At 40.3% G+C, this 26602-nt stretch overlaps 1 protein-coding gene across 1 annotated transcript in view; it reads right to left on the bottom strand.

The window, feature by feature from the left end:
- RFTN1 (raftlin, lipid raft linker 1) overlaps positions 1-26602 on the bottom strand; it is a 186821-nt gene that overhangs the window by 102622 nt on the left and 57597 nt on the right. Inside the window, exon 3 of the mRNA XM_019726003.3 lies at positions 10592-10775. Within this exon, the coding sequence (XP_019581562.3) occupies positions 10592-10775 (184 nt within the window). The remainder of the gene's footprint in view (positions 1-10591; positions 10776-26602) is intronic.

The raw sequence follows: 26602 nt of genomic DNA, 5'->3' as shown, positions 1-26602 counted from the left end.
TTACTATAATCAAAATAGCATGGTATTAGCACAAAAATCAAGAAATAGATCAAAGGGACAATAAAGAATCAGGAACAGATTAGGGTATATACAGAAGTCCAACCTGTAATAAAGGTGGCATTTCATTCAGTGGCAAAGTTAGGTTAATGTAATAAAATGCTGTTGTCAAAGGAAGAAATCCGGAAGAAAATAAAATTAGACCCTCTTCCTCACACCCAAACTCTAACCCAATGGTTCTCAATTGGGGGCAGTTTTGTCTGTCAGGGGACATTTGATAATGTGTAGAGACATTTTTGATTATCATAACTGCAGACATGGGGAGGGGGAGTGTTTGCTTGAAATCTAGTGGGTGGTGGCCAGGAATGCTGCAAAATATCCTGCAATGCACAGGACAGTCCTCCAACAAAGACTTATCTGGCCCAAAATGTCAATAGTTGAGAAACTACGTAGGTTGAGAAATCCTATCCTAATCCTTATAGTTAAAACTTAAAGAGGAGTAGTGTTAGAAGGAGATAGATTCCGATGTGAATCCTGGCTCCTCTACTCATCAAAAGTGTGACTCTGGACAAGTCACCACTGAGGCTCATTTTTTTCATCATGGCTTTCAGGAATAAAGATCATGTATGAAGGTCTTACAATTAAGTTCACAAACTTGTTGCAACAATGTTGCTAACCTTTTTTGATAATCAGAGGGATTATTCATTATGAATTTTTACCAGCTGGACAAACAGTTAACCAAGTTTACTATTTGGAAGTGCTGAAAAGGCTGCGTGACAAAGTTAGACGACCTGAACTTTTTACCAACAATTCGTGGCTCTTGCATCATGACAATGCACCAGCTCACAGGGTACTGTCTGTGAGGGAGTTTTTATCTAGTAAACAAATAACTGCATTGGAACACCCTCCCTACTCACCTGACCTGGCCCCCAATGACTTCTTTCTTTACCCAAAGATAAAGGAAATATTAAAAGGAAGACATTTTGATGACATTCAGGACATCAAGGGTAATACGACGACAGCTCTGATGGCCATTCCAGAAAAAGAGTTCCAAAATTGCTTTGAAGGGTGGACTATGCACAGGCATCAGTGCACAGCTTCCCAAGGGGAGTACCTCGAAGGTGACTGTAGTGATATTCAGCAATGAGGTATGGAGCATTTTTTCTAGGATGAGTTCACGAACTTAATTGTCTGGCCTCGTATGTCATGAAACAGTGAGCAAGGACTCTGGCCAACCAGAGCGATACATAAACGGTAGCAATTCTGATGACTAGCATAAATGATAAATCCTGTTAGGAAGTGTCTGCAAACATATAAATAAATGTTCTTCACAAGAAAAGTGGGCTTGTTGTTGTTGTTGTTCCTAGTAAGATCTAGGTGGCTTGACAGAACAATTTTGGAGACTTAAACTACAGAAGCCTAACAATGAAAATTTCAACAAGTTAGGTGTGTTACAAATCTCCCTAGAGCAGGGACTGTGCTCATCTCATTCTCTCCAACAAAGCCTACTACCTTAGAAGACACAAGATACCTAATAAATATATTTTGATTTTGTTTTTAGGGAGCAGAGGGGAAATAATACACCAATGGCTTAAGAACCATCATTTGCATAGAATCGGTTAGTGCAGAAACTGGTAAGACCCAGCCAGTCTGCTGAATGAAGCCATCTAGTGAGCTCCAAATAATTTGCAGTGGCAGCCCTATGTCCTAAAACCAGTTTGGGGATAACCAGTCCTCTGATCCCACAGCCTACCATGGGGACTGGGGATGCTGCAAAGCCCAAAGGATTCTGGGAATTCTCTGGGGACCCTTCAGTAAGCTCCAGGGACTGTGAGCTGAAAGATGTGCATTTCTGAGCCATGAGCCTCAAGATGGAACTTATGCCCCACCTACCACACATTCCCACTCACCGCCCCTACACTTCCACACTGAGAAGTCCTTAGGAACTGCTTCAGCCTAGTTTTCCTAGGTAGGATATGAAATGGGAGGAGGTATGTGATAAGGGAACATAATGGTACCTTTTGGCTACAAGATAGAGTAAGTCTAAAGCCTCTGCTGAACACATAATAATGTTTTCAACAAACATTAACAACAAAAACAACCATTATGAGGACACAGTGAAAATAAATTACAACACTGAACACATACAGGAATGAAGCGAGAGTGCTCTCAGACCCTCAAAAAACAGGTGTACGAATATGAGCTACTAATTTGGTTTTTAAAGTCTTTGTAGCCATTTGGAGTTCCAACTCGAGGTTGATGAATAAGAGGCAAATGAAACGATGTACTCTACTAAATCATATTTATAGCATTTACTCTTTGTAAAATGGTTCTATCTTTCAACCATGTAAAAAATTATAGGAAACAGCTAGATTATAGACATAATCATTATATCAAAACCTCAAGACATTGAAATCACTAATAAAGTACTTATATGGAGCCTAAAATTATTTCTCACCTGCTGCTACATTCATAGCTAAAAATGTAAAATTCAATTAGTACTTGTCTTTTCTAGGACCCATCACTGGTAATGCCCATTATATAGTTCTCAGTTTAAAAAGCACACACAATCAAAGTTACTCTGATTGACAAAGAAAAGGTGAAAAGGACTTTGCCAGGAATAAAGTAAGACAATCTGAGTTCCTAAATTTAATATGGGATAGGCATACAAACACAAAAATCTAACCTGCAATGCCACAGAAATAAATCTTCCTGGAGAGTCCATTTTTATTTAAAGATTGTGTGTACATGTGGAAGGAGGGAGCTTTTATTTATTTTGTTTTAAAACAGATACAGACTTTTCATGGTACTGTAGTATTTGCATAAGTTTTAAGATCAAAAGGAAATTTCAAAGAAATGTAATGCTTGTGCTTCTGTGTTTTGGGTACCTGCTCACTGTTCTCTGCCACTCCAAACTACTGCTGGGGAAAGACTGGAAATCACTAGTTTGTTAATTCTCTCTCTGAGGAGACAAAATAAATAAAAAAATAAAACGTGGGGAAAGACACAGGCAACCAAGGACATAGCTATAAAAGAAGGTCGGGAGAGAATGAACTCTCATTCAAACAATTCACATCTCTCTTGATCTCTCCACTGGGATAAAAGCCGACTCTTGGAGGGAGAGAATATGAATAACTAGGGAAGCCATTTAGGGGTGTGGCTTGCAACAAGCTCCCTTTCCCCAAGAGAATGTGGCTTTGGCATATTAGGTTGGAAAGTGCAAACACAATAATTAACAGTGAATCCTGCAACTTCAACATGCCAGAAAAGAGTGTCACTCCATGTGAGATGGGGAAATAGGAAGAATACATTCAGGTAGTCTTCTGTGATGCTGGACAGCTCCATGGGGGGTAAGGTGGCAGTCAGGGAGAGCTAATCGAGTTCTCCAAACACCTTGGGAAGCTTGAGAAAACTGATGAAGCATGATGCCATACCAGCAACGAGGGTCAGCTGCAAGAAAAAGTGGGGGTCCTTCCTATATCTGAATCCAAAATAATGACCTCTGTACTAAACAACACCTTTGCACTCCCTCCTCTAAGAAAAGAATTTCGCATCCACCTTCCCAGATTTCTGCTGCCTGGGAAGAAACCAGCTGTTCCAGCTTCTCCACCACAGTAACACATGTCAATCACTGCTAAACCCAGCAGTGCTATTCTTCCCCATGTGGGACTCCAACAATCCAGGGCTGAACCCCAGCCTTGTGTGTGAGCGTTTTCTAGGGCACACCCCGGTGGGCGCTACCACCCGCTGTGTGTGTCGTTTAATTATGAAACCTCTTTCTAGAAGCCCTGTAATTCTCCCAAGAGTCAAAGTAATTGGTAGAAATTAGACATAAAGGGACCCAAGGCCGCTTAAAGAGGACACTTTCGACTGTAATTTTTAAAAGAATTTTCTTTTTAGTTCCAATATAATTTTGTACTTCCCAATGTTGCCCTTTTCAAATGCCAAAGAAAATGTTCATGTTATCTTGTGGGCTGTAAAATAGGCAAAGTAATGCATTTGTACTTCACTTAAGGTCCACAAAGATTTCCTTTCCTTTGAAGGCCATCCTATGGATGTTTTTTAAAAAAAGAAAAAAAAACTGTGAAAAATAACATACCTTGTGGCAAATCACTGTTATTTGAGCAATGAAAGAATCATCTGTGTGTGTGTGTGTGTGTGTGTGTGTGTGTGTGTGTGTGGTGTTTGCGTGTGCATGCATTTCACTACTTGGGTCCATGCTGCCTGGCTACATTATCAAGATGCACTTTTAGCTCTGGTAAATAATGTAAACCAAAGATACATCCACCTTGTCATGAATTTATGGTCCTTTAATGAATGATGGTAGCAAAATGTCAGGGCATGGTTGTACTCCCCTTCAATTCGGGAAGATTCTATTGAGCAACACCTACTCAGTATCTGGCACTCTGAGTAAGTAATGGGAATCCAGAGATGAAAGAAGAGTTAGGATGGGGGAGGGGAGATGGGCAGACACGTGAAAAACAATAACAAGAGCATCTGAGAAGTCTGCTGAGTGCTGGGTATGAAAGGAAGAATAGGCGGCTCAAAGGGTGGATGATTGACGCCACCGAGGCAAGCATCAGAAACCTTCAAGGTTGCAAAACAGCAGCCAGTGGAATGAGTTAGGGATACACAATGCTATTCTGGGAAAGTGAGGCACCGGTTAAAAAAGAGAAGTTTTCACATTTAAAAAAAAAATCCAGATTTTTGGCTTTTCTTATAAAAAGTACAAGATCTGGCAACACTTGGCAAGGGGGCAGAGTTCAGCTGTGGCTCTCTAATACCCAAGCATCCCCCCTCAAGAAGCCTGGCCCCTGTAGGCATCTGAGTTTGCAAGTCCTGTCTTAGAATAAAGGCAGAGTCGTCAGGATTTCAGATTTCCGGCCCAAGAGGGGACGCAAGGGTTAAAGCTGAGCACTCCGTAAGATCTGCTTTTCTGGAAATAAAATAGCAAAAAGCCAAAAATATTGTCTCTCTCTGCATCGCTTGACACTGGGTGGCCAGAGCTGACCCATTAACAATCAATCTGTACTTGGGAACCCAGCTTGCCGATGCAGTCTGAGAGGGAAAACTTCTCAGACTCCAAGCCTATGGTCAATTTGGAACAGAGAAGCTCGCTTAGCACAGCTCTACTCGCAGAAAGCCACTGCCTCTCTTCTGAGAATCACTGGAAGTATCTGGTGTAGAAAACAAGGACCACAGCAGCCTGGGCTCAGTCAGCAACACCACTGTGGCCGGTCCCCGTGGGCTCCCCATGGCCTCACACAGCCTCCCGCAGCCTCGCCCAGCTCGGACTTCTCTCACGACTCCTGATGGCCCGGTGGCCACCTCCCAGTGGACATCCTGCCACAAACACGATACAACCAAACTGATGCCGTCCACGCTCCTCCTGTGGTGGATGCGCCCTGGATTCTTCCTGGGAGCACTTCCGTAATGATCCTCTCAGGGTTCGCTTCTGAGAAAACCCCACCCAGGCACATCCCCTTCCCCCTCCCTCTTCCCAGCCACTAGGAGTCAAAAGCTCACTCATATTTTGATTCTTCCTCTTCCTTCATGGTGTCGTTTTACAGATAAACATTAAATCCAATACTTCCTCCAATCAGGCACATCGGACACCTTTCTCTTCCTTAGCTTCTTACTACAACCTACTTTCGTTACTGATCAGCTCCCACTATAACTATTGCCATGGTTTCTCAACTTCCATTTTCTATCCCCTCTTATGATTCCCCTCTTAAGTTTTTGAAAACTCAGCACCTCAAATGGTTGATCCTCTAAAACAAAACAAAACAAAACAAAACAACAAAAGTATTGCACTGGTTCCCCACTGACTTCAGGATGGAGCTCTAACTCCTGAGCCCGGACATCAGAAGCCTCCTGATCCAAGCGCCCCTGCTTCTCATGCCTCTTCTCCCTGATTCCCTTTGGACCTCACACTCCAGTCGCCCCACATCATCCATGGTCTGCTTTTCCCAGCTCCCGGCTCCCCTGGGCCAGTCCCCCTGCCTGGAAGACCCTTCTCACCAATTGTGCTCCCATTCCAGACCCAGAGCAAATGGGACCTTGGAGCCCTTTCTTTAGAGAACCTCCATTAACAAATTTCCAGGTGAGAGGTGAAAACCAAGACCCATAGATTTGGCTGGGCATTCACATAATTTGCATATATACTTTACATCCCCCTAATGGATACGTTTCTTGAGAGTTCGGGGCTCTTTAGAGTTGTCTTTGCATAGTGAAGCTATATCACATGTTTATCTTAGAAAAATCTAACTGAAAGCGAGGAACGTTTACCACTTAAAACGGTGCCAGTTATTCCACTCAGCAGGCAGATGTGCCCCAGAATGGATGTGAGATAGGAGGCGTGCAGATCTTGTTTCCTCAATCTCAGTTCGCGCACACACACCTCTCTAGGTGCAAGCATCTCAGCACTGTAGGTGTGATTCTAATGAACACGCACTATAAACCCTAACCAATTTCCCCATGGGGCTCACTGTTGGAAACACCCATCTGATATAGTCCTGAAGGAAAACATGCATCGGTCAGGTAGAGAGATGCTACAGTATTACATTTCATGGGCAATTAAAGATATTGTCAAGGGCAGTTTTGATTATATATGCATTTTCCACCTCCCACCAGGGCTTCTGAATCCTGCCCGCTGCATTAGCTGCAGTTCGTCTGTATGCCCCACCATCTGACTCTAGGCCAAAAGGCACCTGATGAATGCCAGCAGAGTTTTCAGATGTCTTGTCCCCTGTACCATACGAGGCATTATTCCAGGAGACCTGGACCCAAATGGCTTCAACCCATTAGTGATGACAAACACATCACTGACACTCTGAACTAGCTCTCTGTGTGAACAACGACAATTCAACAATTGAAGAACAGAACAGCACAATGCATTTTTGTACTTACATCTACAACCATAGAATGACCCAGAATTAAACACTCACTCACGAAACATCAGAAGTGACATTTTAATAACTGACTTCTCTTAGCCATCAAGTTTTGAGGTCTTTAGCAACTTACTTTTAGGAAAACTGCCTGAAAAAAAAAGAAGGACAACTTAACTGTATTTAGAACTCAGAGTGAATGTAAGTAACGATATTGTCAGAGAAAAATCACTGAAGGGTTCCAAAGAAAGAGTAGAGAGAAGGAAGTACAAACTCCCTTTCTAGTTATTCTCTAAGTATCTCATTCGGCTATTCATGCTTGACTCTGTTTTCAAAGTAACTGACTTTAAGCTCAACACACTTAGGATTATGAACAATTTATAGTTAGATGTGTGATTTGGCCGCCATCTTAAAATGAAATGGCAGTTATCAGAATTTTCAAAAGAAAAGATCAGGTAATTTTTCATGGATTTAAATGAAATTTATCAAAATGACGGAGGGCTCAGAGGAATGTTACAGCACCGAGCGTTGGGAATGACACATTAATATTCCAGTTAGACTGTCAGTGATGCTCTCATATTACCTACACTCCACTAGAAAACATTTCATTGTATGACAAATTCCTTCCATCCTCCTATGTTTGCCCAAAAGAAAAGCTCCTTCCTCCAGAAACATTTCCTTAGTTTTCTTTATAGCAGGAGATGACTTCTCTTTTTCCAAACTCCCATGGCATGAGGTGCACATCTTATTTTCTCAGTTAAACTTAGGAACCTGGAAGGCAGGCTCCACATCCAGGTGAACCTTGCAGCTGTACCTTCTACCTTCCCACAAGTACAGATCCTAGCATGTACCTTACAAAGCATAGAAGCTCAGTAAGTGTTTGCAAACGAATGATTGAGTGAATGAATGAGCATAAGCTTGTATGGTTCTGTTCCTTTTCCTGGTCTTGCTGCAGACCTGAAAGGCTAGTTAGCATTTGCTAAAAACATTATGTTCACCTTTCAAACACAGGAAAGTTGATATCCAACTTTCAAGTAGTCATCCCATGGCGATTTTTGCTAATAAACTTGATCTGGACTGATAGTAACCTGGAAAGTTTATCTACAACTCTTTTAATGTGATCTACTCAGAAAATATTAACCAGGCATTTACTTCCTCTTGGAAAGTGAAATCATTTCATTTAACATCATCTATGGCTGTCAGAACTTTGGCAGACTTTGTGAAAAATATCATCTACACTGTTTGTATTAAAAATTAATCACATAAGTTTCTTTGTTGTGTTTCTGCTACTTAAACTCCCCACTGACACAGAAAAGCTTCTGTGGTTTGTTGGTTTGTCTGTTTGTTTTTAATAACATGGGGTCTTTTCCTCATGATGCAAAAATACATGATTATTGCATTTGCTAGGAGGGAAAATGACTGTACTTTAAAATTATATTGTATAATGACCGCTTTCCCACTACCATTACTCCTCCCACCTAATACCAATGGGGAATGGAAGTGGCGTAAATTCTCCTGGTCATTTCTGCCGTGAGAGTGGCAAATTACCATTCTCCTTACCATACCTGGCAAATTACCATTTGTAATTTGTTTTTTAAAAAACAAAACCAAACAAGGTGGGGGCAGTTTCAAAGACCCAGTACAACATTATCTGAGAAATTTCTTTCTCCGTATCTGCTTATCAAAGAGTTAGACCGTTCATTAACGTCATCCAGGCAGGTAGTCCAGGCACTCTGGACTAGAGTGAACTCAAACCCAAGGAGAATGCCATCTACTCTTTCTTGAAAACCCTCCTGCACACCAGTATCTCATTCTTCTTAATAGCTTGACCCATATTCCTCTTCTAGAAAGTAAACTCATTAGCTCACGGCCTGTCCTCAACGGAAGTAAAGAACCCCTACTGAACACCCCAGCTTCACCACTGGTTCTAAGCTCCATAGCAGGAAAAAAACCAAAAAAGACATCTTCACATTTAAAGTCAAGTTCATTTATAATGTGCTGATTCCATGGCAAGTCCTGTGCTAACGTCACCTCCCCTAGTGGAATTACACTAAGGGATACTCCTGTGATCTGATCAAAGTGGGCTTCTCCCCTCTAAATATCAAGGCCAATGGAAAGATCTAAGGAACAGAAATACAGGAGCCATGTGAATGCCTACATAAGTTAAAAGGTACATGGTAAGTCAGTTTTATTTTGTTTCCTTGCTGAAATTCCAAAGACTGTGGAGTAGTAAAATCAAGGAGTCATGAAATTACTACCTTATCTAAAAATCGAAGATATCCTCCCCCACTTCTTTTTTTCATAAAGGGATTGCCCGCGAGAATCATTGGTACAAAAGCACAGCCGGCGCTTTATATCAGGGTTCAGATGCAGGGAGGGAGTTAGCCTGCCTGGAAGCAAGTCAGAGCTCTGCATGCTGCCATCCGGATGACCTTGACAAATAATTCAACGTCTGGGCTGCAGCTTCCTCACCTTTAATATGGGAATAAAAATGGTATCTATTTCATAGGCTGATGATGAGAATGAAATGAGACTCGTAAAGCCTGGCACACAGTGACACTCACTAAATGTGACCTACAGCCATCATGCATGTCTTATATTGTCAGTGGAGCCTAAAATCACTATGGTTCCCAGAACAATTTCCTTTTGTGATTGACCCACGTATTGATCGACAGACATAAAGAAACCAATAGGCCAAAAAAAAAAAAGGGCAGATGTTTAAAAAAAGTCTCACTCTAGAAATACCGTGGTCATTCTGGACGTTAACAAAGGTGCACGCCACCTTTCATTTCAAATTCTAATGCATGTTGACTTGGCCTAAGAGCCCCAGAGCTTGATCAGCCATGAAGACATGAAGAACTCTGCTTGCCAAGAAAGAGGAGTCCATCTTAGCTATGCAGCCTCCCGCCTCCCCCGGCTGTCCCTTCTGAGTTTACTAGTCCAATGTTTGTCCACTTGGCATAGCAACTCTTAAAAAGAGAGAAAAAGAAGCAGTCACTTTGCACTTTCTCTCTTTTTAAAATATGGCCCATGTTGTCATTCCTGTCATGAGAATTGGTCAAAAGACATCTGATTTCCTCTGCCAGACTTTATTTCAATTTTTATTTTTACAAAAGCAGCAAAATATACTGTGTTCTCTAGCCCAACTTCACTGTATTTTTTTTTAATTATTTAAAATTAAATTTATTGCTCCTTTTGAGAAACCAACCTCCATCTCTCATTTCCTAATTAGTCCCAATCAAAATATAAGAGTAAGCATTCACTTGGGCAAACCATACTGAAAAACATCCTCAAAACCTTCAAAATCAAAATCTTCAAAACTTTCAAAAGCAAAATCATGACCAAATCAATTATAGCACTGATTCAAGTGCATTTTGCTTTTCCTCCAGAATGATTGGCAGAATTTATGGTGGGCTAAAATGGTCAAGTATTTCTAGAGTTTGGGGAAAGATATTAAGTTTGTATATAGCCTTTAAAAAAGTTAGTGTGTTTCCTAGCTATTATAGTATTATACCTGAACTAGCTGCATCATTCTGGGAGTACACCTTTCAGAGCAGACATTTTCTAGCTGAGTTTAATCAAATAAGTCCAAAATAAATTAAAAAATCCAAAAATCTAGTGTTTGCCATTGCCTGTCCGAGGGCAGAGGCTCTGTGGACACACATTAGCCACCTCATGATGCTAACACCCACCGTGAGAGGCCTTACCTTTCGGTTTTCTTGATTAGGATGGCCCTGAACATGTGCTCAAGGGGTGTCTTCTGCTCATGGGTTGGTTGCACGAAAGGGTGCAGGGCCACCAGCAAGAACCCTTGCTGGTATAGTTCCAGGAGCTGGTTTGGCAGGTCTCGCAGGGAGGACAGCCTCACTGCTGAAGATCGCGGGAGGTCCGCTGGGAATGGTGAGAGGAGAGGCTCATTAGAGACCCATCAAAACCACCTGCCCGACCCCATCCAAGTCCCTCTCTTGATTCGCAAAGAAACCACATTTGCAAAGAAAAAAAAAAAGGACAAAGTATATGAACAGGCAATTGCCTAAAAAAACATAAAAAGCCCATCAATGTTTGAAAAGACACCCAAACTAACTCAACATCAAAATGAATATTTTTCACCTACTGAATTATTTTAAAATTTGGACTTAAAAAAATTTTAAGAAGGATACACAAGGTTCAAAATTCAAAAGGTACAAGCCTATATATACAGTGAACAGTCTACATCTCAGCCCTATTCCCTGCCTCTCGGTCTTTGCCCCTAGAGGCAACAGATACTATCCATTTTTTATACACATGGTAACAATCGCCAATCAATACTATCTATTTTTTATACACTTGGTAACAATTGCCGAATTCATACACAAGTAAGATTACGTATCTCCCTCCCTTTTTACAGAAACAGTAGCATAACATTAATGCACCTGGCTTTTAATCAATTTTTATCAATTCTCAGTACACTATTCTTAGAGACCATCCAATAGTAGTACACAGAGCTCTTCATCTTTTTTCCAGATGCACAGTGTTCCATGGTATAATGTACCACAGACTGCCAAACTTTTGCTTTTATAAGTCATGCTGCAATGAAAAATATTGCTTTTATATTATTTCACATGTATGCACATACCGTACAACTAAAAAAATAAATTCCTAAGTGTGAAATTGCTGGGCTAAAGATAAATGTATTGTAATATTTTCAGATATTGCCAGATTTCCCCCACAAAATAGTACGAATTTACCTCCCATCAGTGATGTATAATCACTGGCTGATCTCATAGTAAGAAAATGACCCCTGCGGGGTGGCAATTTCTATTTCTCCTATGTTAACTTATAGTTTTTAATTGAACATTTCACGTTCAAATGCTATCTGTGTTGCCTTTTCTGTTAACTGTTCATAATATATTGGATTATTGGTCCTTTTTCCTATTGGTTCATAGGAATTCTTTATATATTAGGAAATCTAGTTCTTATTTGGGATATCAGTTACAAATATCCTTCCCCAATTTGTTGTCTTTTAACTTTGCATAAGGTGGGTTTTTGCCATGAAGAATTCTTTTTAATGAAGTTGAATTTATCAATCCTGTTTTCAATAGCTTCTGAGTTTTATGTCATAGCAGATCTGGAATTATACAACAATTCTCCTGTCATTTCTTGTAGGATATGGTTCATTTTTTGCAAGTACATCTTTGTTCCATTTGGAATTTATGCAATATGAATAATATGAATTAAACATTGCTCCCCTCCAAGGTTTATCCACCTTTATCATATATTATATTCCTGAATATATTTATGTTTATGACTGTGATCCATTAATCTATTTTAACAATTTTAGTTTCACACTATGTTTTAATATCTGGTCAGACTATTTCCTGAATCTTCCTATATTCCTGTTTATTTTCTGAATATTCCCGTCTCTTCTTATTTGTTTTCTCAACCAGTCTTTAAAATCAGCTCATCAAATACCCCCTCCAAAAAAATATCTTGTTGATATTTTTATTGGCTCATGTTCAAATTATAGCTCAACTAAAGGAGAATGAATATTTCCATCAGGCTACAAGTTCCCATCCCAGGGCATGGCATAATTTTCGTTTATTCAAGACTTCTTTGGGGTCCCTCAGGTGCATATTAAAGTTTTTTTCACATAGATATTGCATACTTATCAAGTCTATTCCTAGTTATTTTATACTTTATTGCTAGTGTAATAACAGATTTTTTTTCTTTTTACTTGCATGATATCCATCGTGAGCAAGAATATTGGGGAAACAGGCATGCTCATCTCAGTTGATGGGGTGAACCTTTCTAGAGGGCAATGTGGTGTTGGCCTGATTCAGACCTAAAAGTGCACACACCCTTTGTCTGAAACCTGCTCCTGGGTATTACACCTATGACTAGCCTCATAATGTTTTTCAAGATATATGGACAAAGGTATTCACTACAGGGCTGTTTGTATAGCAAAAACCTAGAACCGAAAAGTTCTTCGTTGGAGGTCTAGCGAAACACTGGGAAATCCCAACGATGAATCCTGTGAACCATTTGGGAAGATTAAGGTAAATCTGTTATGTGCTGATGGAAACATATCTAAGATATATGACTAAGTTAAGAGGCAAAGTTTGTAGCAGTGTTTATCATATGATACTCTTGTATAAAAAAATTAGAAGGATAGATAGACATGAATAAGAAGATTTCTGGAAAAAACAGCACAAAAACTAGAATTAGAGAGAGGGACTGGAGTAGAGAGGGGAGCATGGAAAGGTGGGTTTTATTTTGTACTTTCAGTACTACCATCAATAGGGATCATTTGGGTGGAGGGTTTATGGGACATTTTAATTTATTTCTTTATATGTAAAAACAATATTTAAAAGTTTTTCTTATATATTTAAAAATAATGTGTTATTATAAAACACAAACTTAAAACCAAAATCCAGAGGTACTTAAGAATACCACTTAACATCAGATAGTGCAGCTCTCATTTCCATATATCATGCAAGAAATTTACAGGAAAAAAAAATCTATAGCAATGATTCACTCTAAAGCAAGCGTCTGGCATCCTGGAGGGACCACCATCAATAACAGTGACAAAGATGAAACCGGCTAGGAAAGCAGAAAAGTCTGCACTCTTTCCCTTGGAGGATACACTCTGGATATGCTGCTCAATAAAAACCTAAAGGTAAGTCTGGTAAAGAATGTTGGGCCCCTCCACATTCCCATGCACAGAAACCCATCAGGTAAAAGGGGTCCCTGCTCTGGAGCCCCTGTTTTAGAGTAAGTGTCCTCCAAGTGTGCTCCTGGATCCAGCAGCAGCGGCGGCATCCAGGAACTCTTGGGCCCCACCCCAGACCTACTGAATCAGAATCTGAGCGATCTATGTCTGCACAAGCCCTCCAAGAGATTCTGTGGCTGAGAACTACTCTCCAGAGGGTTCCGCATTGGCCCTCCTCCAACCACTCTCCTCTTCACCAGCAAGGAACCTGGGGATCTAAGCGCATGTGCCCACCTGTGACCCATGCTCCGACTCACACCACCACAGCCCTGGAATTCCCGCCCTGACAGTCCCAGGCCCACGTTGAGAGCCTGTGCAGGCTTCTTCCCGGGTAGTGTCCAGGATGGCAGTGTCCCCTGTGTGCACTTCCCCAGGCCCAAGGGGACAGAGCTGAGGGTGAGGCAAGTGAGGCGACACCTGACACAGGTGCAAAATTTAAGGGGCACCAATAACTCAGTAACCAAGATGAATAAACATTTAATGCAATATGTTAAAAAGTAAAAATGAATGCAAAATCCATAACGAACAAAATATCAAAAATTTTAATAAAGACGGGATCAGTATTATTGATTTTCTTCCTTTCTGTCGCAAGCTCCAATATGGCTCAGCATGGCACTGTTACCCAGCACGTCTTTTTTAAAAATGTTGCCTCACCCTAGTGCGGACCCAGGCCCAACATCTCCTCTTGCAGCCTCGTCCCGGGCCCAGCAAATCACAGGAGCGGGTCTGTACATAGGTTGTGCCCAGGGAACAAGGGGCAGGTTTCCTCTGCTGTCAAGAGATTACAAAACAGCTGAACCAAAAGGGTATATATACAACTGCGTGTGGCATAGATGCTCGTTGTTTTATTTGAAACACTGAATGGCCTTTTGGTAGGAGTGTAGGCCTTTCTGGAGGGTAATTTCAAGATATCAATCAAACCTAAAACTACTATGCAGCACAGAGATCCCCTCTTCTTTCATAAAACTGTATGTAAAGAGCACCTGTGAGTCATCAAATGTGAGACCTCACACTGAGTCTCTACAGTTCACTATTTTGTAAACGTTTCAAGTTTTTCAAACTCTTTTTGCTGTAAGCTTTACTTTGATTTTTGATAACTTACATGTTTCCTCTTATGTATCACAGTGTAATAAAAAAATAAAAAGTAGTCGATGTGTGGAGAAAACTTGGGATTCTAGTACCAGCTACATTCCTCAATAGCATGAATCCTGGGCATATGACCATTCAGTTTCCTCGTACAAAATGGAAATAACAACACCAGCCTGTCTTCCATGGCTGTGATAATCAAATGGGGCTGAAAACTATCATACCCAGTGGTGCTGGCAGTCGTGGATGGGGAGCTGGCCAGTGGGCCTGGCCATCTGCAGACGGTGACGACAATATTGTGCTGGGGCTATTAAATCCTTCCACAGTCCCACCCACACCTAAAATCAGTGCACTACATATATTAGTCAGTCAACTACTTTATAGTTAAATGCTTCCTGAATAAAACATAATACCTTTAAATTTTTTATCTTCAAATCTAAAGATGCATCTCCTGTCAAAATGCAGCAATTTTTATGGTTTTAATTTTTGGTACCCATGCTGTCAAAGTAAGTTTAGCCTCATGGTTAAAAACAAAAACAAAACTCAACAATTTAATTGCAATAAAAACAAAACAACAACAACAACAAAACAACAACACAGGCACCTATTGTAAATATGATTAATGGGCTTAATTTCATGTTTCTATTTGAATGTTAACTTTAAACAAACAAACACACAAACAAAAAGCCTAGTTCTTAAGTGCCCAACCCACCAATATTATTGCAACAAATGAAGGGATGATTTATCTGTTTGGATGGACGTATCAATTGTAGCCTTTTGGTCTATTTCTCACCCCACCCATCAGAATAACCTCTCTGCTATTTTGTTTTTTTGTAATAGTTGCCTGATTCCATTTACACATTATGTAACCTTGGGCAAGTCATATAATTCCCACCCCATCTCTTGGGTCCCTCGTTTATAACATTAAGATCCTGGACAGGCTATTCTGAAAGGAGCGTCCAGCTTTAAAATGCAGTGATTTTGTTATTTCAATTTGGACATTAATGTACCAGTTTCTAAGTAAAAAGTTTTCAATGTGACCTAAAAGAGTTTCCCCCAAACCAGAGCCAAAATAGGAATGAGGAACGGCCCATATGTGAATGGGTGGAGAGATGGAAAGAGAGACAGGAAAATAATCTGTTGCCAGCATGGCAGGATCAAAATCACTGCTGTCCGAGGGTCCCAGCCTTCTGCCTGTCCCTGGAACTAGAAGGGATTCTGCTTGCTCTGACTGTCCCCCAGAAGTGCAGGGAACTTTCCAGGGGAGTTGTAGGCTGCAGATGCCTCCGGCGTGGGGACAGAGAAGTGTTGCTAGGTTCCTGTCTTCCTAGCAGAGAGATGCAAGGAAAACAGGGTGAGTTATTTGAAGTTATTATACTTTGGCTTCTTGGACTGAACCATATAAGTCACGTCATCATAAGTGAAAATTTCTAAATAGAATTCTTCATATTCTGAAGACGAGCACCACTGATGAGGTTGTCTTGGCCAGCATTGCTCTCTAATATGAGAAATGCCTCCGTTAGGGCCCAAGGTCCATCTGAGGATCACACTTTTCTCCCCACTTTCCAATCTGTCATGTTCCACAGCCTATCTACAGTGGTTAGTCTGCAAGTCCAGGGTCCAGGGTGGACGCCCACTGCTCCCACTCAGGGAGCTGTGCCTTCATCCCAGACGAGGACTTCATTCTATTGCTGTGCAAAGCCCAGTTCTCCAGCTGGTTTCTCCCTCCAGCCTGGGCAGGGGCTCATCTCATTCCGTGACCTGGTAGAGAATCTGGTGCAGATCTCAAGGAAAGGAATTCGGGCCCCCGGGGCCAAATGGATAAAATAAGTGAGACAAAGCGAGGGGAAGAACAATGAACACCGAAGTGCCACGTCGCCAAGGGGGGTGACACCTTGTCCTTCCATCCTGGCTATTGCCAATGGGCACGTAGGCTTAGTGGTGCCAGAACTTCTAATTCTTAGCTTCAAGAAGTCAGAAATCTGGATCCTCATAGAAACTCTCCTAATCTTTAAATCTGGCAAGTAATTTCAATTTTATTTTCAATTTCATCTTGGTCCAAAGCCAAGACCGGGTAGGTTGCAGAGTCTGGATGGGGTATTTGATAAATGTGGAGGGATGGATATCCCACACCTTTCCTAGCCCTGCTCTTAGCACAGTCGAGAGACTGTGTGAGCATCAGTCATGTATTGAAGAGCTTACAATCCATTCATTCCCACATCATCACAATTTACATCAGTCTTCAAGGATTCATCTGTAGGTATTTGATCCCGGGCTCTATTTCCTAATTCCCTTCTTTTCTATACTGGTGTTGAGATGAACAAAGAATTTAGAACCACGTAATTATATTTTGAATGCCCTGGAAATCTTGGCATTGTTTGTTTGTTTGTTTTTGTTTGTTTGTTTTTCCTCACTCAATTCACAGGCTTTTTAAAAAATCAAAATACGTAAGGCCTACTGGAAAGGTATTTTGGGTGACATGAGAGTCCAAAGATCTTTTGAAATAAGTATTTTGTTTTTCTTTCAGAAAATAACTTCATATAAATAAGCCATTATTCCTGGTGGAAAAAGAAAGAAAGGAATGAAAACAGGAAAAAAACATAATCCACAAAAACCACACATTTCTTAACACTCCTGGGATAAAGTAGATTTTGTTTTTGCTATGACAATGTTTTGTTTAGCAAAAACATTCCGCAGCCCCATTTATTCCCTGGAAACGAAGCCGTTCAGACATCTGCAGAAGAGCCAAAGCTATGTCTTTGATACTTCAAACTTTATTATTGGGAAAGTACCAGCTTCCAACACAAGGAAGAAACCGCTGCAGAGAGCAACAGCACACATGTCACCCAGCTCGCTACAGCAGGCAACTGTATGCTGAACCGCAATAGCTTCCATTATTATGTCTAGCAATCATTTGTGACTTTAGCCTAATTATTCAAAGTCCGACTCTGCTTTTCTAATTTCATCCGCTAATGGATCTGTCAATGCCAAGAAGCGCAACACGAGAGACAGCATCTCCCGTGAGTAATTTCCCTCACAGGTGAAGCTGATAATGACATAGTCCAACCAAAAAGTTGTGTGTTTGTTTTTCAAAGCTTCTCGAAGGCTGCTATCCCTATAACATCAATCTGCCTGTGTTTTGCTGTAGATCCAATTTAGCAAAACACTAAAATCAATCATTTTTCAATGTAGGGTTCTTCATTGTATAGATAAGGAATAGGAATTCAATTTTTTAAAGAACATTTACAGTCCTTTTCCTCTGTGTCATTTCTAAGTCTGTGGAATAAAACTTTCATTTCACTGCTTTTCAAATTTTTTATTAAATAAATTCATGTCTCTGAAACTTAAAATAAAAAAAAAGGAAACATGTTTCTAGGCTCAGAAGACCACTCCTTTAAAACACTATTTATTCTCTTTTATTTTTTTAATTGGAGTGAAATTCACATAACACAAAATCAATCATTCTAAACTGAGCTATTCAATAGCATTTAGTGCATTCATAATGTTGCCCAACCATCACCTCTATCTAGTTCTAAAACATTTTCATCAGCCCAAAAGGAAACCCCATACCCATACTCATTAAGCAGTTATTCTCCATTTCCTCTCCCTCAAGCCCCTGGCAACCACCAAACTATTTTCATAAAACATAATTCTGAACACTTGAACTAAACCATGGTTAAACTAAAGGGGGAACTCTCAGTAAAACCAAAAGCACTTCTTTGAGCTTACATAAACCTAGGATTCTATAGGTCAGAGAGTAACTGAAAAAGCAACAGATGCCTCATCAACTGTGTTCTTGAGATGCAGACCACCAAACCACAGCTGACTGTTAAGCATCATGTTAGACTGTATGACAAAGGTGAGTGTGTGTGTGTATGTGTATCTGTGTGTGTGTGTCTGTGTATCTGTGTGTGTGTGTGTGTGTGTGCGCGTCTGTGTGTGTGAGAGGGGGAATCACGTTGTTATTGGTTTGCTTGTCATTTCAAAGGGTGACACATAGTCACTGAATGTCACACACACAGTATTGTATTGTCAAAAATTCACTGTCTCGGTATTTGTAAGGAGAGTGCCTGAATAATTCCCATTGACTATATCCACTGATCAAAACCAAAGATGGCATTGTTCCTCATCTCATCAGTCCATTTTGTCAGAGAAGACATAGGCTAAGACTCACCAAAAAATCTTTTCAAGAAATACCAGACACCGTGCTGCTTAGATTTCACAATAGTTTTCACTCAAATATTAAAAGCAACCAGCTAGAAACTGAACCCAGAGTGTTAATAAAATATTTCCTCCACTTAAAAGTACTTTTTTAGAGGAGACACAAAAAATCACCAAGTATTCAGAATTTCTAACCTAACTCATCTACACCAAATCCAAGAAGAGCCGAGCATGAGGCAGAAGGGAAGCTAGTTATCAATATTTTATGCCATTTTCCCAATTGAGCATCATAGCATGATAGCTGACACTCCCGGTAGTTCTCTTTTGATTTTGAGAGTAGTACAATAAACTGATTGCATCAAAGACCAGCCACTAATGAATATGTACAAACAATATGGAAATGAAACTATTTAGAATGTAAATGGGACCCTATACGGATTTCTATGATAAAGGCTCAAGACTTTGCACAAAAGTAATCAGCACTGAAAATATTCAGCACTTGAAATGTGGATAGTCCGAATGGGATGGGCCATAAGTGTAAAATACACACTAGATTTCAAAGACTTAGTATGAAAACAAAAGGGTGTAAAAATAGCTAAAGAAGGTGGTTTTTTTTTATATATTGATAACACATTTAAATGACAATATTTTGGACACATTAGGATTAAATAAAATGTATTATTAAAACTAATTTCACCTGTGTCTTTTTACCTGTTTTAAATGTGGCTACTAGAAAAGGTGGATTTAAGCATGTAGCTCGCAGTATATACCTATTGGACAGTATTACTCTATACCATTACTTACCAACTATTTGTTTCATAGCATCTATCAAAATTTTTAATTATACAAATTATTCATTTACTTTTCCCCTCCTGACTTTCCCAATAAATAAGTTCCACCATGATAGAGCCCATGCTGGGTTTTTTCACCAACAAGCTGGCCAACTCACAGTGCCTGGAGAAGGCTTATCACAATCACTGTTAAAGGAAGAAATTCTCTACCGATATGGCCACGGCACCAGCACTTTTCCCATCAAAAAAAGCTCAAAGCAAACTATAATCTGCAGCTACTCTGGGGGATAGTTAACTTCAAGGTCTCCACACACTCTGTGCCCCAAAGTAGGTTAGCCACAAGACCAAGAGGAAAGAATTATAATTGGTCCTATAAAATCATTAACCAGTGTAAACCTCAGAACTTGGAAATCTTTCTTTTTTAATGATAGTAAACCAAGCATAACATAAAATTTACCATTTTAACAATTATTAAGTGTACAATTCAATGACATTAAGTACATTTACATTGTTGTGCAACCATCGCTACCATCCATCTCCAAGAAACCTTTTAACCAACAGTGTCAGTTGTATTTCTCACTCAATCTTTCACCTCAGCTACCCAAGGAGAAAGGACACCTCACCTCCATTTCACCATCTTTCCTTTCTCTGTCCCTCTGGGGTGAACAGGAAATAGAAGAGTAGCAAGAAGAAAGAGAAGCTGCTAAGAGTTACTATAACTCACAAATGTGAAAATCTGCCGCTGGAAAACAATCAAAGGTTGATAATGACAACTAAAGCAAAGGAAGAACATAGAAATTTCACTTTGCAGAAATGGCCAAATGACAGGACCAAGACCATGGTTGTAAACAAGAAGTGACTGGGCATCTTACCCCAAAACAGCATAAAATGGAGGAAAAAAAGGTATTTCCCAAAAAGTACAGTGCCCCAAGGGCATAAACACACTTCAGTTTGGCATTTACACAAGGCAAAGATAATATTATTATTTCTTTTTATCCTGAGTTATTATCACAAGGGTCTCAACTCTATAACAGAGTTTCACATTGGTATAGCAATAAAGTTTTCACTTATAATTTTCTTTTTAAATTTCAGAATAATATAAAATAATGCACTATGGAAACTGTTGGAAAGCATAAAAATTCACCATAGGCCAAGACTAGTTTCAAGAGCTTATGACAATAAATTCCACTCTCTTGGGACTTAGAACAACTTCAACTCACAAAGGAAACCCAGTCATTGTTTCAAAGGCACAACCCTAGAGACACCAGCAAGTACTTATCAGTGGATTCTCTTTTTTCCTTGCTGTGGTGGAGTCACACCGTGTATTCGGTGGCACAGTCACTGAAACCATTCTTCATGAGGCTTACAAAAAGTTCCACATATTGTAAATGCAGTTTAATAAATAAGATTCTTATGTGCATGACATCACAAAAGATGCAACAAAACTCAAATAAGAACAGGACCAGACAGTTCTTGTGCTCTAAAAAAGGCTTCCGCACCTGCATTTTCAGCTTTGCATGAACAATTACTGTGCTCATGCACAAACTCCCAAATTGGTGCATGGAAATAGAAAATCATACACACAAGTTGAGCAGCTCTGGGCTCCGCTAACCAATTTGCATGCAAAATTGTCATCAGCACTCTCCGATTTATTTATTTTTCCCATCTGAGAGATGGTGGGGTGGGGGTCTGTGATGCCTTGGGAGGCTGATTTTAAGAGGCATTTTGGTTCTCACTATAAAAAAGGTGTCCCTTTGGTTTTTCAGGGTCTATGCATGCATGTGTGTCTCTCTCAGCTGCCTTCTCATGTATTCTAGTGGAAGAGGAGACAAGCTTGAGAATGAGATCAAATAGAATAATTAGGTGAGAGCAAATGGCCAAGGGGTACTCTTCAGAATAATAAAACAGAGAAGAAATGTGGTAAAAACAATTACAGTTACACCCAGAAAAATGTCATCTATCAGTGACAATTGGCACAAGAAGGAAAAGACGTATTTTAACCAGGCAGAAGAAAGAACTTTCCTGACTTGGCCACCGAAATTTATTGAAATGAACTACTAGGAAGTTTGTCCTTTGAGATTGTCCATGAGGATGTGATAGGCATTTATGTGCTTAAAAGGCATCTTTAGGTTTTCTCTAAGATTTTCTTTCTTCTTCCCTTCTTTCCTTGTTTCTTTCCTTTTTTTCACTTGAAATGTGGCTAGTATAAATTAAGAAATGATGAAAGTATGAAATACACAGAAGATTTCAAAGACTTCATATTAAAAAAAAGAATGCAAAATATCTCTTTAAGAATTTTTATTGATTACATGTTGAAATAATATTTTGAATATATTGGGTTAAATAATGTATCATTAAATTAATTTACCTATTTTAATTTTTTTAACGTGGCTACTAGCAAATTTTAAATTATACCCAGAGCACACATTATATTTCTATTGGACAGGTCTGTTCTAGAACTTTTTGTTTTACATTTATTTATTTTAAATTTATCTCAGTCCAAAAAAACATGATCCCTTCTCTACCTTTATTAAGGTCCCACGTTAATTCCTTACTAAGCATCTTTTAGTTACCGCTATGAGTAAGGTCACTTCTTTTCCCCAAATAAACCTGCAATGCCTAGGACTGGAGAAAAGCTGCCAAAAATATTTACAGTGTGGAATGAAATGAGTACCCTTTCTTTGAGCGTATTAAATCTTCTTTTTGCTCATTGTCACTATTCCAAATTGGAGGGGGAAAGCTTCCAATTAGGCCTTACTGCCTTCATGTTTGATGATTGGGTCTCTGAGACTCTTAAATGCCTGTTCTTGGAGAATCTCTAGTAATCACACTGGCTTCTAAAGTGTTTACCTCTCTGGAGCAAGTGGGTTCACAACCTTTTTCTGCCCCCTACTCTGTTGGCAGGTCCAAACACGGTCCTGAATCACACCTCCCACCCCACGCGGGGAATCTCCAGCTGAGAATCTCAGTTTCAAATCACTGCTCTGGCAGAACTGGAAATAGCTGCCGGAGGCAACCAGCCAGCCGGGATTCTGGCTGAGATTACTCAGATCAGAAATATCATAGACAGTGGACCTTCCAGTCTGTTTTGTTGAGTCCCTGGAAGTGCTTGTACTGATTTTCCGGATGATTTATGTTACATTCCAGAAAAACAAATTGTCCCTCATGCACTTATAAATGCATCCGCGCGGTCCTAATGTTTTGACTTAACAGAGCTGTCTCCCTTCCTGTGCTTCCTTGCCTGGTTCCTTTGGGGGTGGAATGAGGGCTTTGTGATATTCCAAATTCCCACGCATGAGGAAGAAGTGAGTATTATTGTCGCTCTCTTCTTAGTGCAGTTTGTCTTAATTTAACTGATGCAGATCATGTTAGGCAAATAGAGAACAGAAATCTGGAGTGGAACTATAGGGTAGAAGGCTGGTGATGTACTAATATTAAATCTGGCTAAGGCAGAGAGATGAGGGGTGTACTTACTGGCCAAGGTTCTGGTCTGGAGCAAGATTACCGGGGTTCAAATCTCAGAGCCACTCCCTACTAGCTGTATACCTTTGGGTGAGTTATGAGCTCTTATGGGCCTCAGTTTTGTCTGTGTTGGGTAAAAGTCATGTCTATCTCACTGGGCTGGCATGAGGATTAAGTGAGATAATACACATAAAGCACTAGAATTGGGCCCGGAACCCATACTCTTCTATGTTTGTAAGCTGCTCACATTATAATTGTCAGTGTTATTATTAACAACCCTAATCAGCTCCTAAGTTGTTACCTACCAAACACGGTATATTTTCATGTCCATAAGCTGATCCTTATGTCTGAAACCACTCCAGCTTTACATCAATAGTCTTTAGTTTTCACATATGACTTTAATTTCTCAGCCTAAGCCACAGGCCGGCATATTTTTTTCTTGCGACCTTCCTTTTTTTTTTTTTTTTTTTTTTTAAGTAATCTTGGTTGTAGGTCCTTGCTTTTCATCACTGTTGTCTTTTTTTATTAGTTTCAGGTGTACAAAACAACAGTGATTAGCTATTTATATCTCTCACAAAGTGATACCCCCAATAAGTCTATTACCTGTCTGACACTGTACACAGGTATTACAATATCATTGACTATATTCCCTACGTTGTACTTTACATCCCTGTGACTATTTTTTTTTAAATTATAGTTGACATCTCTTTCAAAAGCTGGTGTAACTTCTATTCATTTATGAATGTAAACCAAAAATGTGTCTAGAACATCAGGACTCAGAAAAATAAATGAGGCAAAAGCCATATTGAGGGGTTCCTACCGCCACGATTTGCACCAGACTATACAGATTTCTCTAATACTTAGAGAATGGGGTATGAGGAGGAAGGGGGTGAGGGCATGTCTGCAATGGGCCTGGAGAAGCCTAGCGAGCCAGTTCTGGAAAATGGTACCATGAGGAAAAGGACAGCAGAAGGCCCCAGTGAGGTACATAGCCCACATCCCAAAAGGAACAAAAGAATAAAGGAAATGATTGAGAAAAGAGCTGGAACCATGTGGGAACACATTAAGCGCCTTTACCACACAGCACACCAGGAAAAAGGCAGATGCTGAGGGCATGGTAAAGAGGAAGGCATTAGACAGGGGCTGTGATAGGAATATGTCACCTCTGCCCTGACATTCTCCCTGCCTGTCTTGAATCCATCCCAAATTTATCAAGTTAAATGTGCAAAGAGAAAATATGTCTGTGAAAGGAGCACACACCCGGGGATAATTTCAGACTCTTTACTTTCCTTCCTCACCCACATTTCCCAAATTCTTCTACTAACTGCCACCAACAAGGACTCATATCTTAAATTCTCCTCCCACCTCGGGCCTGCCCTGTCTGCAGCTCCACCTGGGAGCATTTCAGGCATAACATTTACAGTGAAAAAAATAAGCCCTAAAAGTCTGTCCTCAGCTACTGCAAAGAAAGGGGAGGCTGAACAGGTAGTGTCTGGCCACACAGGCACACAGTGCGGGGAGCCTTGGAGAGGGAAGGCGCGCTGTTGGCGACCTGAGGCCTCTACTCCCCCAGGCTCAGGACACCCCTCCCAGAGCTCTCCCACTGCACCATGAAGCTGCAGGACCGGAAGTCCCCCCGCAGCCTGTTCAGGTTAACGTCTCCCATATCTGTGCTGCCTCAGGTAACTTCCGCTGGCAATTGGTTTCATCGCACAACACCAGGTAGGCATCCCGACCTGTCTCTCCCTGCTCCCGAGAGAGAACACGTACTCTTCACCCAGGATTATAACAATAACAAATGATAAAGAAACAACAACACTGACCCAGTATCTCTTCCACATCAATCAGAGGAGGTGTTATTTTGCCTCTATTACCTTCTTAGGAGATGAAAAAAACAGCTTCTAGGTCTCAAGTCTACAAGGGACCTGAATGAATGGCGGTGATGTTGGTGACGGTGACTGCAGGGGGCTTCTGTGACGTCTGAGAGGAAATGTGCGTAGGCTGTTGGCTATAAGGTCTGTTGCTCAGAAGGAGAACTCCGGGTTGGAGATGCAAAGCTGAGAATCATCTACCTGAGCATAAATACTCATTGAGGCCATGGGCTTGTATACGCTTTCATGATGAGAGAACATGCAGAGAAGAGCAAACCTACAAGTGAGTATTGCTAAACTCATGATATTTAGTGGCTAAGCAGAGATGGGCAGCTCTGCAAAGGAGGCAGAGGAGCAGCCAGAGAGGCAGGGAGGAAACCAGGAGACTGTGTGAAGGAAGCCAAGGGAAGAGGGAGCAGGAGAAGGTTGTCGTAGGTGACCACCAGATTCACCAAGGCCTTGCCCTCCAGGACGCACAGCGATGCCCCTGCATGCTGGATGGTCACGGCTACTACGGTGCCCTCTGGTACTCTCATGGTCTTCTGCTTAACCAGCTGGGTCGTGGGCCTACCCAAAGCTAGCTGGCTATAGCCCCAAACTTGTTTATGCCAGTTGTACTGGATGTAATGAGGACATTTAATCAAATATTACACAAACTGAAATGTAAGTAGACAATGAGAATTGTTCCTAAGAAACCAAAGATTCCATAAGAGAGAGCTGCCTCAAGAAATGGCTGTCAAAGTGGATGAGGGTGAGGAAATAATAAAAGACTAAGTGATTTTTAAATATACGGTATTACATTTAGATTGTTTTGTGAGCATTCAAGGTCTCCTTCCATTTAAACAAAAACTATTAAATTTAAAAGTTTAGATGGTGTACTATGGGTTTACACACAAAAATAACGCAGCTCTTTGATCAGCAGAAATATTATCAAAGACCACATCCCTATATTTAAAGATGTGCACATGAATGTACATTTTTGTGTTTTACGCTAAAACAAAACATTTAAGGTGTGTGTGTACATTTTTTAAAATGATTCCGTTTAAGCCAACTTTTTTGATTTACTGACCACTTACATTCTCGACTGTGACCATAAGGGAGTGGTCAGTACTGCCAAATAATTCAGTCAGATGAGGAATAGAAAATATCCCTGGGATTTAGGGACAGCTGTGAGGGGAGAAATGCAAGGGCAGTCAGGCTGGAGACAAGTCAACTGTTATCTAACAACTTTGTTCCTATTCTTCCTCAACTAGTGTATTATTTTCCACTTAGTGTTTGAGAATTTAAATACTGCTTTTTCATCTACTTGTCTGAGAACCATGGCTTCAAAGAATTTTACAGCTGAAAGATCCCTTAAAAGTGAAGATGATCACCCCAATAAATTTAAAAAAATGCTAACAATTGTTACCCCAATAAATTTTTTAAAAATGATGATGATGATGATGATGACGATGATATAGAAGTATTACAGAAATACTGTTCACAACAATAATCACAGTGATAGCTAACTTCTATTAAATGTACATTATAAGTACACCATTGTCTTAAGTGCTTTACATTCATACTCATTTAATTATCACACCATCCCTGAGCTATATA

This window comes from Rhinolophus sinicus, chromosome 5, assembly GCF_057876585.1.
Source record: "Rhinolophus sinicus isolate RSI-liver-muscle chromosome 5, RSI-T2T, whole genome shotgun sequence".
Lineage (NCBI taxonomy): Eukaryota > Metazoa > Chordata > Mammalia > Chiroptera > Rhinolophidae > Rhinolophus > Rhinolophus sinicus.
Note: the sequence above shows the minus strand (reverse complement) of the source record. Positions and strands in the feature narration are given on the sequence as shown.